General features: G+C 36.6%; 3 protein-coding genes and 4 non-coding genes across 16 annotated transcripts; 1 reads left to right on the plus strand and 6 right to left on the minus strand.

The window, feature by feature from the left end:
• Window positions 1-92: 92 nt before the first annotated feature.
• LOC110599867 (putative glycine-rich cell wall structural protein 1) lies at window positions 93-957 on the minus strand. Its single transcript, XM_021736456.2, has one exon. The coding sequence runs from the start codon at window positions 731-733 to the stop codon at window positions 275-277; it is 459 nt and encodes a 152-aa protein (XP_021592148.1). The 5' UTR covers window positions 734-957; the 3' UTR covers window positions 93-274.
• A 588-nt stretch (window positions 958-1,545) lies between these two features.
• Window positions 1,546-1,640, minus strand: LOC122721841. The gene has a single exon (XR_006348626.1). It is a non-coding gene; the product is annotated as a small nucleolar RNA snoR31/Z110/Z27 (small nucleolar RNA).
• Window positions 1,641-2,010: 370 nt separating this feature from the next.
• On the minus strand, window positions 2,011-2,102 carry LOC122721850. The gene has a single exon (XR_006348635.1). It is a non-coding gene; the product is annotated as a small nucleolar RNA snoR31 (small nucleolar RNA).
• Window positions 2,103-2,301: 199 nt separating this feature from the next.
• LOC122721831 lies at window positions 2,302-2,401 on the minus strand. Its single transcript, XR_006348616.1, has one exon. It is a non-coding gene; the product is annotated as a small nucleolar RNA R30/Z108 (small nucleolar RNA).
• Window positions 2,402-2,509: 108 nt separating this feature from the next.
• On the minus strand, window positions 2,510-2,614 carry LOC122721845. Its single transcript, XR_006348630.1, has one exon. It is a non-coding gene; the product is annotated as a small nucleolar RNA Z107/R87 (small nucleolar RNA).
• A 334-nt stretch (window positions 2,615-2,948) lies between these two features.
• LOC110599866 (protein ORANGE-GREEN, chloroplastic) lies at window positions 2,949-5,876 on the plus strand. Of its 3 annotated transcripts, none has more exons than XM_021736455.2 (8): window positions 2,949-3,323; window positions 3,492-3,603; window positions 3,889-4,005; window positions 4,133-4,219; window positions 4,346-4,422; window positions 4,621-4,748; window positions 5,132-5,268; window positions 5,462-5,876. In XM_021736455.2, the coding sequence occupies exons 1-8, from the start codon at window positions 3,115-3,117 to the stop codon at window positions 5,537-5,539; spliced, it is 945 nt and encodes a 314-aa protein (XP_021592147.1). In that variant the 5' UTR covers window positions 2,949-3,114; the 3' UTR covers window positions 5,540-5,876. The 3 variants fall into 3 exon arrangements, with proteins under 3 accessions (XP_021592147.1, XP_021592145.1, XP_043806048.1); XM_021736453.2 differs by having other exon boundaries at window positions 2,951-3,323; window positions 3,492-3,606; XM_043950113.1 differs by having other exon boundaries at window positions 3,166-3,289; window positions 3,492-3,606.
• Window positions 5,877-6,214: 338 nt separating this feature from the next.
• On the minus strand, window positions 6,215-16,695 carry LOC110630972 (ATP-dependent DNA helicase SRS2-like protein At4g25120). Of its 8 annotated transcripts, XM_021778640.2 has the most exons (29): window positions 16,383-16,690; window positions 15,443-16,142; window positions 15,248-15,289; window positions 15,000-15,163; window positions 14,514-14,700; window positions 13,929-13,985; window positions 13,742-13,847; window positions 13,518-13,651; window positions 13,286-13,360; window positions 12,988-13,113; window positions 12,759-12,890; window positions 12,586-12,669; window positions 12,343-12,456; window positions 11,858-11,958; window positions 11,534-11,600; window positions 11,152-11,202; window positions 10,996-11,073; window positions 10,499-10,708; window positions 10,358-10,396; window positions 10,048-10,119; window positions 9,854-9,940; window positions 9,720-9,776; window positions 8,520-8,725; window positions 8,201-8,294; window positions 7,902-7,952; window positions 7,532-7,594; window positions 7,252-7,311; window positions 6,770-6,832; window positions 6,215-6,663 (listed from the first exon to the last, which is right to left on the minus strand). In XM_021778640.2, exons 1-29 carry the CDS (start codon window positions 16,529-16,531, stop codon window positions 6,574-6,576), a joined length of 3,459 nt encoding a protein of 1,152 aa, XP_021634332.1. In that variant the 5' UTR covers window positions 16,532-16,690; the 3' UTR covers window positions 6,215-6,573. The 8 variants fall into 8 exon arrangements, 3 of the variants coding, with proteins under 3 accessions (XP_021634332.1, XP_043806046.1, XP_043806045.1); XR_006348407.1 differs by lacking the exon at window positions 6,215-6,663 and having other exon boundaries at window positions 7,885-7,952; window positions 16,383-16,693; XR_002490444.2 differs by lacking the exon at window positions 6,215-6,663 and having other exon boundaries at window positions 6,793-6,832; window positions 9,882-9,940; window positions 16,383-16,694.
• Window positions 16,696-18,032: the final 1,337 nt, after the last annotated feature.

The raw sequence follows: 18,032 nt of genomic DNA on the forward strand, positions 1-18,032 counted from the left end.
CGCTTTGATGTTTGATTTCGGAGTTTCCTAATGGAGATAAGGAACAGTAATAGGCAACAAAGTTGGGAAGCGCCCGTGAATAGAGAGGAAAATGAAGGAGAATAGAAGGGCACACGTAGTTAAGCCACTGTCATACATACAGCACAAGCCTTAATTATATTAAGTAGTACATAAATTCTGAGCTTAATTTCAAGCTTACCCTTATGCACCATGCCATGCACACTATATATATGTAAATAGAACGGGACTCCACCTGTGCTGTGTAGAGATGGATTTATCGCCCATGATTGTTTGTCCTTCTGGAATCAACCTGCCAGTAACCATCACCGTAGCCACCTGTACCGCCGTCACCACCTGAATTACTTGACCCACCTCCAGCCCCACCACCACCACCACCATCGTGTTCATCCCCACTGCCAAATCCATAACCATAACCCGATCCTGACCCACTTCCAAACCCAAACCCAAAACCCCTGCCGAACCCATTTGGCGAGCGGCCTGAACCCGAACCATAACCCCATCCGCTACCAGGACTCGACCCCCATCCCCAACTGTAGTCCCAGTTGGGGCCATGGCCGGAGCCAGTAGCTCCAGAAGAGGAGCTGCCTTGTTCACTGTTAGGAGCGTTAGACATTTCAGGAGAGACCACACTATTCTCAGCAGCCGTAGTATCTGCAGCGGTGGCAGCAACAGCTACGAAGAGGAGAACAAAATGAAAAGGAGTGAGGTGCATATTTAGTAATTAGTTTGGATTGTGGGCAGGCTTGAATTCGCGTGAAGAAGAGATCATATCGAAATCAAAGCTGGGTTGTGGACTGGGTGTGATATTGCACGCCGATGATATAATGGGTATTTATAGTTGGTTCTAATATTGACAACTGGGGCACCCGTGATTCTATTTACTCTCTTCTACGGTCCATATTTCGGGCTAGTGAAAAGGGGATCTTCCTCCACACCCCCCACCCTCTTTTCTTTTTCTTTAGTTTTTTTAAATGCATAGAGTTTCAATATCAAGGTAATTTTTAAAACTACAAACTTGAAAATTAAAATCTTTATCCAATCAAATGAATTTAACTCACGGGCGCTACCATTTGCAGATTCGCATCACCGCCTCGCAATTAAAATAATGGCCGAGTTAATTGCTTCATGGCCATATGATACCCACTTTAAAAATAAATTATTTAACCCCGAGAAGATGAAGAAAACCACTTTTGAGGAAGCAAACAAGTAAACATGTGGAAGCAGAGACATTCACCCATAATGCTAGCAAGTGGCATATTGAGTTGCCTTGCCTGCTAGAATGTGACCCTTTTCTTTTTCTTGTCCTGGCATGATATGAGCCAATTATCCACTTTGACTCGCATGTTTTTGTTTTGTACTGCTCGATCTAATCCTGTAAGCCTCACCAAATCAAACTTAAAAAGGAACAGAACAATCGAGAGAAAATTTTCCCCTAGAAATACAATTAGAAAATCGGTTATTAAAGATTTGTGTTTTCCAAAGTAGGGTCATAAGAACTGCAGAGAAAAGGGACATTTCATCATTATCATCATCAGAATGGAAATGTTATTCTCATCCATAGCTATATAAGCTATGTAGGAAGGTGTCCTAAGATTTTCCATGTTTCATCAATTGATGATTGTCCAGTGGAATGAGGTTTAAGCATTTTTCATTTTTTTTCGAGTTTCAAACTAAACTCGGTTTTTTAAATTTGAAATTCTGAATTAAAAGTAGTCTTCCTAAGAAAATTTAGTTTGATTGCAAATAAAAGGAATTGCATTATTTTCTACAACTAAATATCAATTTTTAATAATATAAAGTCAAATAATTAAAGATAAGCTATCAGATCCTCCTCATAATCCCCTCAAAGTGTAGCATACCTGTCAGACTAATTCAAAATAGATTCAATCCCCCAAACCCATGCAGGCACAAAGCATTGTTTCTAGCATCGATATGAGAGCAGAAAATGAGCTACAAATATAACTGCGGAGAAGTGTGACTAAAACATGAGCAGATTCAGAAGTCATTATGTACGCATCACTTGACTACGAAAGCCTCAGATCAAGTGTTGGATTATTATATTACTGCCTCATCCTCATCCATCATTTATAATCATAATCATTTGAAAACACAAGAATAAAATCATTGCAGCTTAATATTTGGAATGGAAAAAGGAAGTTATCTACTAGTGACATTAAAAAAGTAATAGGGTTTATTCTGCCCTTTTGTTCAATTTGCAATCGTTTTATTTAAAATCGAGCTATAAAAAGAAAGCCAAAAGCTTGAGCTTGGGGAAGGAGATTGCTCAGTGATGGCCAATAAGTCATAGGTTCGATTCTGCCAGCTGATTTCCTCAACTTTAACTCAGAAGAGGGAGCTGTGAATCATCATTGCAACCTCAATCACCCCCAACTTCTCGTATTTCAGAACAACAGATTAATCAAATCAGAAGCTAAAATTAAGAGAGAAAAAAAGCCAATAAGAAAACGTCGATTTCGGGAGAAAGAAAGATCACTCAGGTCAGCGGGAAGGTCGACACGCATGACTCTCTAGAAAAAGAGAGGCCTGCATTCCGGTCTGTTGAGCTTGAATTTCCTGAGTCATCACTGTGACCTTCTCCTCTCCGATCACGCAACATTGCAAGTAAAATTAAAAAGAAAAAGAATCATCTCTTACAGAAGGAAGCATGGTGATCAAACCAGAGAGAGGGGAGACTCGCAGCTCATGAAGAAATAGTTGGTGGATGTGGAATTTATAGGACTGTAACTAGGGTTTCGTTGCGACACGGAAAGGCTGAGTGGGCTTGAGTATTGTTGAAGCCCATCATCGCAATTCGCTAAAGTGGATATTATTCAAGAAAGGATACTAACAGCCAAAGTCTTTCTTCCACGTGGCAGTCCACTTCACTTTCCCACCCTTCGCTGATGGCTCCATCAAAGATACTTCACCTTCAGCTCTAATGATCTCTCTTGTCTGTACTATCGTTCTTCACCTGGCTTCATCAATAAACAGTTGCAGGTCTCTCGCTGTTAAAAGTCTCAGCAGAAGCTTATCTTTATCTATATATTATAATAAGGAAGAGACTGGGACTGAGAGATTTTGGAGGCTTCGAGCATGGGAAGTTTGGGCCGAGTCCTGGCGGTTTTGTACCCAAATAAGCTACTATGCTTGTCCGGTTCTCACGGTTTACATCACCTGAACTGTAGGTTTAAAGGTTTCGACCGGAAATTAAGCTCGAAATGGCGATCTATGGCGTCCGAGTTCGAATCTTCTTCTTTCGCGCCTTCTGTTGACTCTGATTCCACTGATAAAAACGCCGCTGGGTATTGCTTTTTCTCTTTCTACTTGTGAAATATGATATGTGGTGTTGAGCTTGATATTACTTAACTATGTTATGAATTTGTAATTGTGATCGCCATTTCTCTGCTTGCTTTGCTTACAAAGATGGAGAAATTTTGACAAGTAGTGTTTGTTTGGTATTTTGAATGTAGATTTTGTATCATAGAAGGACCTGAAACGGTTCAAGACTTTGCTAAAATGGAACTGCAGGAAATTCGAGATAACATTCGAAGCCGGCGGAACAAAATTTTCTTGCAGATGGAGGAGGTATCTTTTTCTATTGAGTAACGACTTATGCTTGTTTCAAATCTTTTATAGGACGAAAGGGAAAGGGAATTCTAGCTGTTCTGTGTGTTTAGTTCCCTTGATGCTTTATTTAAATATAATAGCAAAAACTGCGATCTTTTATTGATTCTGTATAACATCAGATTTTGCAAATAATTCGAATTTGCTGATAATTTTTCCTTTTTATGTAATTTTATGATTATTCCTTTTTCTTTTCTTTCCTTTTTAACCTTTTATTGTGCCTTGATTCGGGAAATTGTGTAGGTTCGTAGGCTAAGGATACAACAGAGAATCAAGAGTGCTGAGCTTGGGATTTTAAAGGAAGACCATGAGCATGAGCTTCCTGACTTTCCATCATTCATCCCCTTTTTGCCTCCTTTGGTGGGCTTTCTTTTATTCTACCTTTGTTTCTTTTGGCATCTTTCTTTGCTAATCCTGCATCATGAGAAATGTATTGTCTTTTATTAGGATGTTAATTACATGGATATCAATTCTATCTTGCTTGCAGAGTGCAGAAAATCTTAAGCTGTACTATGCTACTTGTTTTTCTCTTATTGCTGGGATCATCATTTTTGGCGGCCTTTTAGCACCTATTGTAAGTTATTCTATAAGTGCACAACACCCTCCGTCAAAAAGACTTACTTTAACAACTAAGCTAGGCAGTTGGAACTATGACGCTTGTTCTTTCATTTCTTTAAATATTTATCCTTTTGTGTTTCAGTTGGAAATTAAGCTGGGGTTAGGGGGCACGTCATATGCAGATTTTATCCGTTGTGTACATTTGCCTATGCAATTAAGGTATGGCACATGTATTGGGTCCTTATAGCTCCTCCTTTTTTCTGATTCTGGTTGTTCTCAGTTTGATTTGATTCTATTGTCCCTTTGGTGTTTCTAGTTAACTCTGATATATTTGATATGGTTTCCATGCAAATTTTGTCAAAACACTATGTTTATATAGGTCCATTTACTTACCAATGTAATTGCTATGAGGTGCAGCCAAGTTGATCCTATAGTGGCTTCATTCTCTGGAGGAGCAGTTGGGGTGATCTCAGCCTTGATGGTAGTTGAGATAAACAATGTAAAACAACAAGAACATAAAAGATGCAAATATTGTCTTGGAACTGGTGTGTCCTGAATCTCCTTTCGCTTCCCCGCTCCCCCTTTAACTTTTGTGTCAGCAAACATGTTTGCCTTGTCTCCATTTCTTACACCTGATTTGACTTTGCATCTATTTTCAAAATGACTCATTAATTTAGATTGGTAGGAATGTCTAAGCAAGCTTATGATCCAAGTCCTGTGGTGCTATACATGTAACTCTCTCCTACCTATTTGATGAGAAGATGAGATCAGAAAGTCAGTGGCACTTTTACTGCAAAAAAAAACTTTTGATATCTTCCCATCTTGTCCAAAAATAACAGATAATCATGGACATGCTCATAAAAAAATCACAGAGAAGAGGAGAATGCATGTCGTGTACTTATTTCCAATATGCACTGGATAAATGCAGGGTATCTGGCTTGTGCACGTTGCTCAAGCACTGGATCACTTGTTCTTGTTGAAACAGTTTCAACAGTCAATGGTGGAGATCAACCATTATCCACACCCAAAACAGAAAGATGTTCGAATTGTTCAGGATCTGGAAAGGTTTGATATCACTTGCTCAACTCGATACTCCAAATGCTAAAACGCCATCCTCTATGTTGCACCTTTTTCTTTTTAAAATTTAAAGGGTTTATAGCCCCTCAAGAAAGATACATCTCGGTTGGGTAGCCACAGTCATTGAGATGTTAGAAATGCAATTAAATAAAGCTTTTCCCTTCGTGTAAATGTTTGGCAGGTCATGTGCCCCACATGCCTTTGCACTGGAATGGCTATGGCTAGTGAACACGACCCAAGGATTGACCCCTTTGATTAGAGGTGTGGAGTGGCATACTAGATGAACACAGCTTATGATTGATCCGTTGCTAGATGACCCCCTCCCTCTCTGTGCCATAGTTTTCCACGAAATAAGAAAAAGCATTAGTGTCACCTTATCCCGTCCATGTTTACTTAAAATTGCAAGCTTTTCTTGTTCCGTTTTATCATTTTGGCAATGAAAACATATGCAAGCTGTTTGAATAACTACAATGATATCCGCGTACTGACAACCCGGGTGAGTGTGAAGTGTAAACAAGTCTGCCTTCATTGATGTACCAGAACCTATAATGAGCCGTTCTGCAGGCTCGATTTAGAAAATTATTTTTAACTTGAAATGATTTCCGGTTGAAATGGTTTTGATTTTATTTCAATTTGAAATTTTTTAAAATTTCAACAATATTAATATTTTATATACTATAAAAATTAGGAAAAATAATGGAAACAAATATAATTTAAAAAACAAAAAAAAATTAGGCGGTTCTAGTTAGAAATCGCAAATTTAAATTAACGATTTCAGTTCAAAATTTAGAAAGGAGAAAATAAAACCAATCTTTTATATTGCAATTCCGATTAGGTTCAGAATTTGAATAGGGCAAAAGGAGATTTTTAACCTTTTTCCGGACGCAAAGAGCAAGTAAAATCGTCTTCTAAAAGTTAGGAACCTAAGATACCGTTTACTCAAAAACCCAATCATACTTTTTTCCAACGTACGAGTCCAAAGAAACAACAAAACCCGCACAAGGGAAGACCCAAAACCTTCCCAAGCACCTATGGTTAAATTTGCCATGATCTGTACGATAAGCACTCTGGTAAAACCTTTTACACAGCGAGCACAGAATGGCTAGGAAATAATCAATGCAGAACTGCACCTCATTGACAGTCTCTAAACTTCATTAGATGGTCATGTCATAATTATTTACAGTCCATTGAATTGAAGGATTCAAATACTGGGCTCAAACCTTGAGACGTTAGAATCCCTCAAGTAGGCTTCCGATAATAAAGCCACCGGAACTGCCAACTATGTTTACATGGTTACAATGATTTATATTGCTCGATCAAACGTGAGGCATGGAGACGTGATATGGGGACCACAGTGCATCCCAAATTCTGCAGAAACCCAATCTGCCACAGAGCCATTTTGCTAATTTAGCTGAGAAAGCTATAGGCAGGCTAAAAGGAAACCCCCATAAATTGAACTATGTTTGTTCGTTCATTTTAATATAATCACCTGTTTAGCTGTTGGCGCTGATGTACTCATCGAATTCTCAATCCTTAATTTCTGAAAGTACTCCTGGAAGGGGAAATGTATAATGAGCATTGTAACTTTGCACATGAACAAAAGATGTCCTTCACTAAAAACATAATATTTGATTATAATAGGAGAAATAAACGATTACGGGTTCGAGCAACATTGCCTATGCGTACCATATTCGGAATAATTGGTAGAAATCTGGCAATATTAATTTTAAAGATTTATTTCAATCGAGGGGTAATAGCTTGGGAGGAAAAAGAAATGCACCTAGGAACCTTAATTTACGACCCTATTGGAATGTAATGGCCTCAGTTTTTAGTGCAATGACTCAAAACATATTTTAGTGTTCTGAGATTTTAGCACCCTTGTAGACAATAAAAGAATATGATTTTAAATATAAAATGAGTTCCCCATCTCGAACAGATCTAAAATACAAAAGACATAATCTAGGAACGAACCTGCTTCTCCCGCATCAAATGGGCACGTTCATCTGCAGGAATTTGCTCCCATCTCAGCACCTATCAGGCAAAGAACTAACAGAGTGAATAAACCTGTGTAAGCTAGTTGCGTACATCACACGTATTATGGAAGTGGAGGGTCCAAATGTATGGCTGTCAAATAATTCTTGTCAGATTCTAACAAGGAGGGAATTTAGAAAATCAATATCGAAATATGTTGATTTCACTGGTTAAATGCAATAGCTACCATAAATAATCTCGAAAAATACATAATGCTTACATATTCCGCATATTGGAAGGCTTCCTCACTGCTTAAGCAAGGTTTCAAAGCATGCAAAACATCCTGAAAAGTTATGTAGGAATTATGGTTATCATTACTAGACAATACACGTATCGCATTTTCACAGGGCCATGCACAATAACATGTGCATGAACACCTGTATATTAAGACAAAAAGGTTAGAATAATGGAGAAAATGAGGAGTATTCTCTCCTGAACTTCAATCACGTACAAATATTGAAAGCAAAATCTATATTTTCTTGGAATAGGGCCAATAGAGCAATGACAAACTGATATTTCAAAGGAAGAAAATTCAGCAAGAAATTAAAATGACGCTGGAGTCTGGAATATAACTGAATAAGTTTTATGACCTTGTGCTTGCTTTTCTTGATTCTTAGACGTTCATCAATAACAAAGCCAACCTGTAAATAGAATGGAATTAGCATGAGATACTGATCAAAACCACCATGTGTCACCTAATGTACCGCCAGCATGTAAAGTTGTCCGATGTAACAATTACAGAAATATCTATTTACTTCACAAATTGCTGAACTGTATATTCCAAAGAAAAGAATAAATATGCAGATCTATATACAAGGATCAAACCACCTGAATTTCAAACTACATCACGTATTGCAACAGTAAGACTAGAAAAGGATCCAACAGTAACCTTGTCAAGTAACCTCTTAGGGTTTTGAAATGCTTGCTTCTTGGCCCATTTGTGGAACAAGTGAGAAACAACTGATCTGTCCTCCACAGAGAATCTGTATAAAGGTGAGAGGAACCAGTTAAACTATATTTGGGAGAGGGAGAGGGAGAGGAAGAGGGAAAATGGAATGTGGGGCCTCACAATAAGAAACAAACATGTGGAATACTTCTCCCTTTTCCCTATTTTTCTCCCTCTCCCAAACAGAACTTTAAAGGTTATTTTCTGTGCTACTAGCAGCATATGACAACTTGAAATGACCATCACAATTTGAAAGGAAAACCTTTTTAAGAAAATATTTCCATTGCATGCATCTACCGGCTCTGTTATTTCCTTGGAGGCATTATTGATTTGAATGTTGAGGGAATCATTGGGCTCCATGTCAACTTCAGAAGAATTCTTTTCTCCTGGTAGATTAGTGGTAATGTTGACAGGTTGTTTTGGAATATCTTGAGGTTTTGTTTGTAAATCTCGTAGACATACTTCAGCCTGTCATTAATAGGATTAATCAAAGAAGTGATAATCATGACAAAGAAGGGCATTATAGTAAATGCAGATTCATAAATAATGAATGAACAAAAAAATAGATAGCTTTAAGTTGTGAAATGTTGGGTAAAGGGGTAAGGCCCCCTGCACTTCCGAAGGGAGAACTCGGGTTCAATTCTTGGGGAAGGCATTGTTGCAAGGAGTAGCCACAAACCCTGAAGGAATTAATCTTTGGTGGACCATAAAATAGATATGGAAGGATGCTCCGGTGAATCCAAAAAAAAGGATAGCTTTAAGCTATCATCTTGTGAATGCTTGGCAAAAGTTCTTACAGAAATATTTATCACAATCGCCTTGGATCTGGTCAGATCAATAGCACCCAAATAAACAGCAGTCACAACCAGGCTGTTGTATGTGCAGGCAGTGCTATTTAGTCTTTTTCCTCTAATTCATGAAAGCGTTCTATTAACCACATTCAAACTACAGATTTTTCAGTTCAAGGGCAGGTGTGATACATGGTTTTAAGGAGCAATATATAAAGTAGATACTCAACCACAGGGTACTAAATGGCAGTACATACAAGTAAACTTGCCTGATGAAGCATGAAGAATTTTTGCATCATTTAAATATGTTAGAAAGTTCTTCCAGTGCACTTACAATTGTAGAAAAATTTCTACGACACTGAATATAGACTTCATATGAAAATGAAATACTGCATTAACTCATTTATTCCAATAATATATGTTATATTTACTAAAACTACCAGTTTATTCAATTTATTCAGGTGCTTTCTTCTTGTCAACGTCAACCATGTAACTGCAATCAACTGATAATAACTCATCCTTTTCAGAAATAATATTAAAGAACATAGACATTATTTCCAATATGGAAGCAAGAGACAAATCACAAGCTTTTATGACAAAAACAGAAATCATTCAGCCAGGTTAGGAATTTGATGCAAATGTAACAGCTTCAGAGTCAAATGAGCAAACTGCACCTGAATCTCCCGAAGATGATCTGGAATCTCCTTGAGAAAACGCGATGGTTGAAGCATCTGGAGAGGCTCGTTTTGTTACTTACAAGTGCTAATAAAACAAGAAACTACTACAGATTATTTATGAAGATTAAAACCTGCCAATTTGAATCCATCATGACATACAGAATGAATAGTTTCTTTCTAGCGCGAGTCATTGCCACGTATAACAGACGTCTTTCCTCCTAAGATTTCATACTGAAGATTATTAGCTGAGAAACATAACGAAACATTCATATTAAAACAAAGTAAAATTCTCAATGAAAAGAAAAGTCTTAAAGAAAAAACTCACTTCAATTGATGTCCCATTTTCCTTCGTAGTGCCATTGGATTCATGTAATAAAGGAATTTCAGATTCATTTACCTGCATTTAGTCCAAGCTATAGCATGAATGCAATTTGATGAATATAGAAGGTATTGCTGCAAATTAAGAAAGATTCTCTTTACAACGCATTTCTGCAAATTCCATTATATACTCGATTAATCTTTGTTAACGTGCTGATGCTCAAAAATGGATGTTACAGCGGAAGGGAAAATACAGCCATCTTCAACGGGTAAGTCAACGAACAAGTGAAGAGTGGTCCATGAATGTAGCTACTTACCTTTACAATGAAAACAATGTCCCACTCCAAACCTTTAGACTGCATAGGGAAAAAAGAACATGATGAAATGTGAAGAACCAGAAACACTCGATGTAGGCATCAATAAGTTTGTGGTTGAATGGCTGAGTGAATGAGGAAAACCTGATGGATGGTAGTCAAGGTAACTGAATTTTCATTATCATGTCTCCGGGAACGAAAATTTTCTTTCTCTCGCTCAGTTATGTAGTCAATAAAAGCTTTGAGTAATCTAAGACAACCTTTCTCTTCTTCTTTCACATCTCCAGCTTCTCCTTTCTTAGCACATTGCATTGATAAAAAATCAGAGACATCATCCAATAAGTACTGAAGCACCTGCAAGGTGGTTAAATGAGTTTAAACCACATGTAGAGATATAATGCAACAGCTATCATACACCTTAGAGTTCCATTGTCTAAGAATATGAATTTACACAAAACCTCATAATTCTGATTATATAAATGTTGTACGAATTTTTTTAACAAATATTGTAGATATTTTAACAGTGATTTTGTTTGGGTAGGATCCTTGCAATAACTTGTTGGTTGTAAGTTATAAAACAACAAGACATACTTGTGGACTAAATTACTGCAACAGGACAGCACAAAAATCAAAATACTTACAGATCTGAGGTCATTTTCTTCATTCAACAATTTGCCTCCATCAACATCAACCACTGCCCGTTGCTCAAGAAGGTATTTCTAAGATTAATAGTTAGTGCTTGTAAAGCTGTGAACTCTCCCAGAAAATTATTTAAATACAGATGGAGAGAAACAAACCTGAGGTACCATATTGGCCACTGAAGTTATGACTGCTGAAATTGACTGTTCCTGTATACATTCATCAGTTAGATTGAACTCATCTAAATGTCCAGCTGTTTGACTGGCAGTAAAGAGCCATGTGCAGGAAATTTCTCTGTACTAGTATTTGAGTCTCTCAAAAAAATAATATCACAGGATGGAAAAATGAAGAATGCTGTCCTTAGGTCAAAGGTTCAATATACAAACGAGTTGTGGTATATGGATAATTAACTAAAATTAGGTTGAATAAAATACAGTTCAACTCCTTAGCGGTCAGCATTTTTCAAGCCTTTCTTCTGGAACTAGAAATCAAATGCTCAAAAGCACAACAGGTCAGTCATTTTACATATAACATTTTTACCCTTTGAACAAGCTTTGATATCATCTCCAGAGTCAACAACACTTTGCGTCCCTGGCTGAGTTGACTCCTAAGATCAACAATAGGAATCAGATGGTTAGTGGTTAGAAATTATGAAAAACACCGTGGAGGTAGAGAGAGTGAGAGAGAGATTTCTCATGCGCAACTTCAAAAGTGGAGCTCTTGCAGCAAAGACGAGTAATACTGATGAAATTAAAAATGTCTAATTTGTCACTGCACTCTCTTTCTTTCATGGTTAAGTTTATAAAATAATTGGAAACTAGTAATAAGGTCAAGAATGTTAAGAAAATTTTGAGCAGTAAAAACCTGTTAAAGGTACCAGAGAGCTTTGCGCTAAAGACGTCATTGGCAACAGATATGAAGCTGCATTTTCTAATGGTTAAGATTTTGTCGATGTGGTCAATAACCTGCAAAATGGGCATAGAGATTTCAGTAAAATAGCCCGGTCGATATTCACCAATGGTTAATGAGATATTATTACTCGATCATTTTGTGGTCAATGAATTTCACGACTGATTATATAAAATAAATAAATTTTATGGGTGTCAATTAAGGTCACATAGAACAGAATCTGGCTACAAAATGAATAGAAATCTGATGTGGAAATCCAACTAGGATTCTTTATAATCCTATTAAGATGGTTTGGCAGATGAAAGAAAAATTGACTCTTCCATCTAGCATTCATATCTCTCTCCCCATCAACCCTCCCACTCCCTTCCCCCTACACAAGGCTAATAAATCATTAACCGCATGAACATAAAAGCTACAAAAGAAGAAAAGTTCAGACATACTCTCTTCTTTTCATCCTTCTCAAATGGAAGCATAGCCTTGAAAACTTGACGATATGGGCCATCATCACATCCTGGCAGCGTTGTTCTAAGCATAGCAATAATGGCTTTAACTACCTATTAAAAAAGGTGTTCAATGAAAGTTCGATAACATAGTTATTGGCACACATGTTAAAACAACCATCAATTGATAGAATTAAGTGCACACTAATTAGGAAAAAAAATGCAAGATCACATTTAAGCAACCTTTTTCCTGTAGAAAGCCACACCATGAACATTAAATGGTATTTTTCTGTCACGAAATGCTACTTGGAAGGCTTTTCCCGACGCCTGTTATGTAAAAAGATAAAGTTATAATAGATCTATGGATATTAATATTTTATTCTGTGCACTTAAAATATATGGATAGTAAGCTTGACCTGCCTCCGATAAAGAACGGCAATGCTTCCATAAGAAGGTTTATCAGGTGATCCATTGGATGCAATTTCCAAGGTCTTATCAACAACAAATGAACACTGTGCATGCTCATTATGACATTCCTTGATGATTATCTGTGAAATTTCATCCAAACCATGATGAAGTTGCTAACTAGAAACAGAAAAAAGAAGAGAAAACAAATGAAAAGTCGCTCTGTCAGTGCCAAAATACCTTAGATCCGGAAGAATTATCAGTAACGACTTCTTTGAACTGGCATCGCTTCATATTATTTTGAATAAGAAAAGATGCAGCTTCAACAATATGGCGAGTGGATCGATAGTTTTTGTTGAGCCTAATCTAAATTACAAAGTTGTAAGAAGCTTCAATAGCTTAAAAGAAATGATACTATAATCACTAAACAAGAAATATTGAAATTATTATTCGCGTTCATTATATGATCGAGAAAATAACCATACTTCTCACAAAAAAAGAAAAATGTAAACTGTAATGGCCAAAGGAAAGGGCGGACCTCTTTATAATTTGGAAAATCTAGACGAAATGAATTAAACCCTGAAATGTCAGCTCCATTGAAACTGAAAATGGACTGCAGAAAAATGTAGATGTGACTTTAATAAACAATAAAACCTATCGGTAAGAATTGGAACCATCAAAAAGTGCAAAAAAAAAGGTAGAGAAGTAAACTTTCTCCATTTGAATTTTGAAGATCATAGAAGATAATAATAATAATGATAATAATAAACCTGATCATCGTCACCAACAATAGTTATTTGACTGTGGGATGCAAGAAGCCGTAGAAGATTGTATTGCATGGCACTTGTGTCCTGAAACTCATCTATCACAATGGCTTTCCATGAATTCTGGCACTCTTCAAATACTGAAATTGATCCAAAAACAATTGTAAACAATTCCATAATATGAGAGGTGGCATAAATTGATTAGGTATTGCCATCAGGATTATATCAACCATCAGGATAATCAGTGAGCAACTTCACAGAACAGCTGATTAAGTCGTGGTAGTCCAGGGCATCGCAAGATCGCAAAATGTCATTGTAGTTCCCAAGTATTGAAGCCTGATTTAGTGCCAGAAGAACACAAAAGTATGAAAACAAGACTATCAAAATGATATCAGAACAAGAAATTTATCTGCTTACTCCTATCACATCACCCATTTTATTGCAATCTGCAGGTGTCTTTCCTGAAGCTTTAGCCTGAAATGGAGCATATCAATGAAAGATGCACAAATAAAATTTGCTTGTGCAAGAAAACAATACACTTTGATTGTGTGCATACAATTTGTTCTAAACAAGAGGGCATCAAAACAGATCCTAAACAATTTCGTGTTATATTGCTCAGGTAATGAGACGTTAACCAGTTAGCAATGAGGTCAAATTGGTTCTTTGGTACACAATGCAGTTAAACTCTCACAAGAAAGAAAATAAGAAATTGAAAAAAAAAAAAAAAAAAAGAAAATGCTAAAGGATAGCCTCACCAACTACATCACCTAATAGCAAGCCACTAGGGGATAAATTAACGAGGAGCAAGGACAATCTTTAATTCACAATTTGATCAAACGTAAGTTACTTTTTCATTTCTTTTTCTTTTTTTCTTTTTTTTTTTTTTGGGGGGGGGGGGGTATTTAAGGAAAGAAAGAATCAATTATTACTCTCAAACAAGTTATATTTCATGTAAACCATAACATATAGCTATTCTCATAATTTAGCTGATGATTCACTGACCTTAGTCACAAACCTTTGCCATTTCTTTGACTTATCCTTGAAATGTTCTGGAGACGTTATACCATTAGAAGCTTCGTCAATATTTTGTATCGCAGTCTTTTGCTTTTCTAATAGACGCATAGCCTCAATGATTGCTCTTCTCTGGTGTCCCTGCCCATAGATTAAGAATTCTGGGGTGCGTCCTAACCTACAACACAAGCAGCAATCACACGGTTTTTTTGAAGAATTATAAAAGCCTGAACCATGCAAGACAAATAGAAATTTTACAATTATGACGTACAAAAGTCACAAGTTCTTAGGAGGTTTAGCCCAAGTATCTCTAATGGCAATAGCTAATATTTGTATCCTATTGTGAGATTTTAGGATTAACAGCCACAGCTTCTAAGTGCAGGTGAACCTTTACTGATCTTTCACTCAATTAGCAAAGGAATAGGACACAGAAGGCAAAAGAAAATGTAAATATTTGCAATCTCACAATGAACATACTTCTCTGCATATGAACGACAAAGTTGCAAAGAAAATGAATGGAAGGTGCTGATCATAAGTTCTTTAGCTATTGCTTTTCCAGCCACTGCTCCAATCCGATCTCGCATCTCAGAAGCTGCAGCAGTGGTGAAAGTCATTGCTAGGATGTTTGTCGGACTAATTCCCTGTGACAATTTTTTAGAAAGAGAAAGAAAAGATATCAACACATGAATGATGAAAAAGCTTTTCAAGCTAACAATATACAATACCTCACTGAGAAGCATCAGAACTCGCCCAACCATTGTGGAAGTCTAGCATCAAAAACAGAAAATTCTGCTTTCAGTGGAAAGGAAAAGTAAAAAAGATTTACTAAAATTCAAGAATAGAATTTCTGATTGTGCAAAGTTTCACATGCAAGTATCAGTCTGGTATGTGTGCGAGCGCTAGGGATAGGATAGGGAGACCTTTCCACTTCCTGGACCAGCAACAATCATCAATGGGACGGAAATATCACTGCATGCTGCTTCTCGTTGCCTATTGTTCAAAGACTGCAAGTACTTCGAGTATTCTTCTGGCATATTTCCATGCTCAATTAGCTGGGAAGTATCCTTTTCCTCCTTTCTTGATACCAAATCACCACTGGATTCAAAAGCAACTCGTGTTCTCATATCATCATCTGCAGAAACTGACACTGAACTAGCAAAATTACAACCAATATTTTCCTCTTTGTATTTATTTTCCTCAAGAAGACTGCTATTGGAGCTCTGGATTTCAACTTTTGCAGCAGAATTCTGCTCACATATAGCATCAATCTCATTCAAAATGGATTCATCAAAATCATCATCTAGAATGCTGGGCTTTGATAAATAATCACTTAAACACAAGCATTCTGGATATTTTATAGGAGTTGTAAAACAATCCAAGGAACATTTGTCCCCTAGAGAAATGCTCATTGCCCTTGAACTGGAAATATTATTAATTAACCCATTCCTAGGAACAAATCCTGCCATACTGGAACATAAATCACTCCTAACTTTACTACCGGTTGATTCAATTCCATTAGCACGAATCGGGGATGGCGTGTTCATTTGCATCTCTACTAGAGGAACTCTTTTGATGCTAGTAACCTGATCTGGCGATGGCGATGCGGTACACTTCGCATCCCTACAAATGGCATTGAGAACAATTAGCTTAAAGTCTTAACAAAAAATTTATCAGCGATTATCCACACTCCGTTACTTGAAACAAACAAGATAGATGCAAACTAGTTCAATTATTTCAAGGAAATTCAAAAGAAAATTTCTTCTTTTATGGAAGGAAATGCAAAAATATCTTGTTCCCCTGCACATTCTATAAATTAGGATACTATAACGCAATCGAATTAGGGCAAAATGGGGTGCTTACTTGAGAGGAAATAGAGGGGAAGTAGAGGGGGAATCACGGGGCCGTTTGCGAGAAAGGAGGGCCTTCGCAGCTCTGAAGTTCTGTGAAATGCGAGCCCTCTGCTCCTCCGTGATAACTTTGCTGGGGGCGTAACCATTTTCCTTTGGCATCTTCCACCGATTGGATGTGGGATTGAAGATCAGAGCTGAGTTTAGCTATGCATAAGGGGGTAAAGGGAAACCCCCGAAGGGTTTAACTGAAAAATGTGAAGTCGGAGTGCAGAGTTTGTGTCGGTTCCTTCGCTTCCACTTTCCCTCCAAGGGCGCACACCAGTTTAAAAGTTTCAAATAGATGGGCCGGCTTGGGATAGTGGCCTAAATTTTAAACGTAATTAAGGGCTTGGTTTGTATGTTTTTTAAATTCAACATTTAATTCCTTTTATAATCATTTTATCTAAATTAGAATTCATTTCATTTATAATTTCAATAGCTAATCGAATAAATATTTTAAATATTTAAAATACTTTAATAAATACTTAAATTGAATGAGAATTTTATATTATATAAACTATATTTTGTTTTCTAAATTTTAGTATAATTGATAAATTAGTTATTATATTTTTAAAATTAAACTTTTAGATCTCACTAATTTTAATCTATTTAAAATTATAATTTTTTTATCCATTATAAATATTAATTCAAAGTTAGTAGATAGTCAAAATTCTTTTATAATTTCTTTCTAAAATATTTTTTATAAAAATTTATAATTTATTTAAATGTTATTTGGTATTACTTAAAAAAATTAAAAATATAAATATTTTCTAAAAATTTTAAAGTTATTAATATTACATAACAATCGTCCAAATAAGTTATGAGTTATTACTATGAAACATGATCACGTAATAAGGACATGATAAATAAGCAACGCGATCTCATCCGAAAAAAGAAAGACCCGAACACCTTAAACGCCTAACTCGCCCTCCCCTCGATAAGTCGAATCTCGGCACAAAGTTATCATTATCAGGCACAATCCAGTACATTCCTCATTACGCCTATTAGCTGACTATATTTCTTATCAAGCAGTCGACCACGTCATCGTCGGATTATCAGAAAATATTATATTTATCTTCATCTTCTTACAGTATAAAAGGAGAGCAATCACATAAACAAAAGTATGCAATTCTTTTACACAACTATTCTCAAGTTTTACATTAGCTTTATTCTCCAGTTTACTAACTTGAGTATCGGAGTGGCTGCCGTAGGCACCCACCATCTTACATTCTTTTTCTTCCAGGTTTAGCTAATCACAACACATCTCTACTTTTAGTCGCATCATTTGATTCCATTACCAGAAATTCCATTAAATCCTTTTTGCTCATTTAGATTAAAGTCGGTCTCTTATTCAATTTCTCTTAGAAAGAAGTCTCTCTCTTCTTTCTCTTAAAATGGTCAACAGTTCATGAGCTGCTATTAAGATTGCTACCAATGAGGGCGTTATCCTTTCCTCCACTCCTGACAGTAGACAAGACACATCGTCTATGGTCAACAAAGTAGATATCAACGATTTGAGCATTGAGCAAATGCTACAGTACGTTAGAAGGTTGTATGTTACTTTCAAGCAATGTAAAACTCGGGAGAAGGCGTCACCCATATAGGGGTGTAAACGAACCAA

This window comes from Manihot esculenta, chromosome 14 (assembly GCF_001659605.2).
Source record: "Manihot esculenta cultivar AM560-2 chromosome 14, M.esculenta_v8, whole genome shotgun sequence".
Taxonomy (NCBI): Eukaryota; Viridiplantae; Streptophyta; class Magnoliopsida; order Malpighiales; family Euphorbiaceae; genus Manihot; species Manihot esculenta.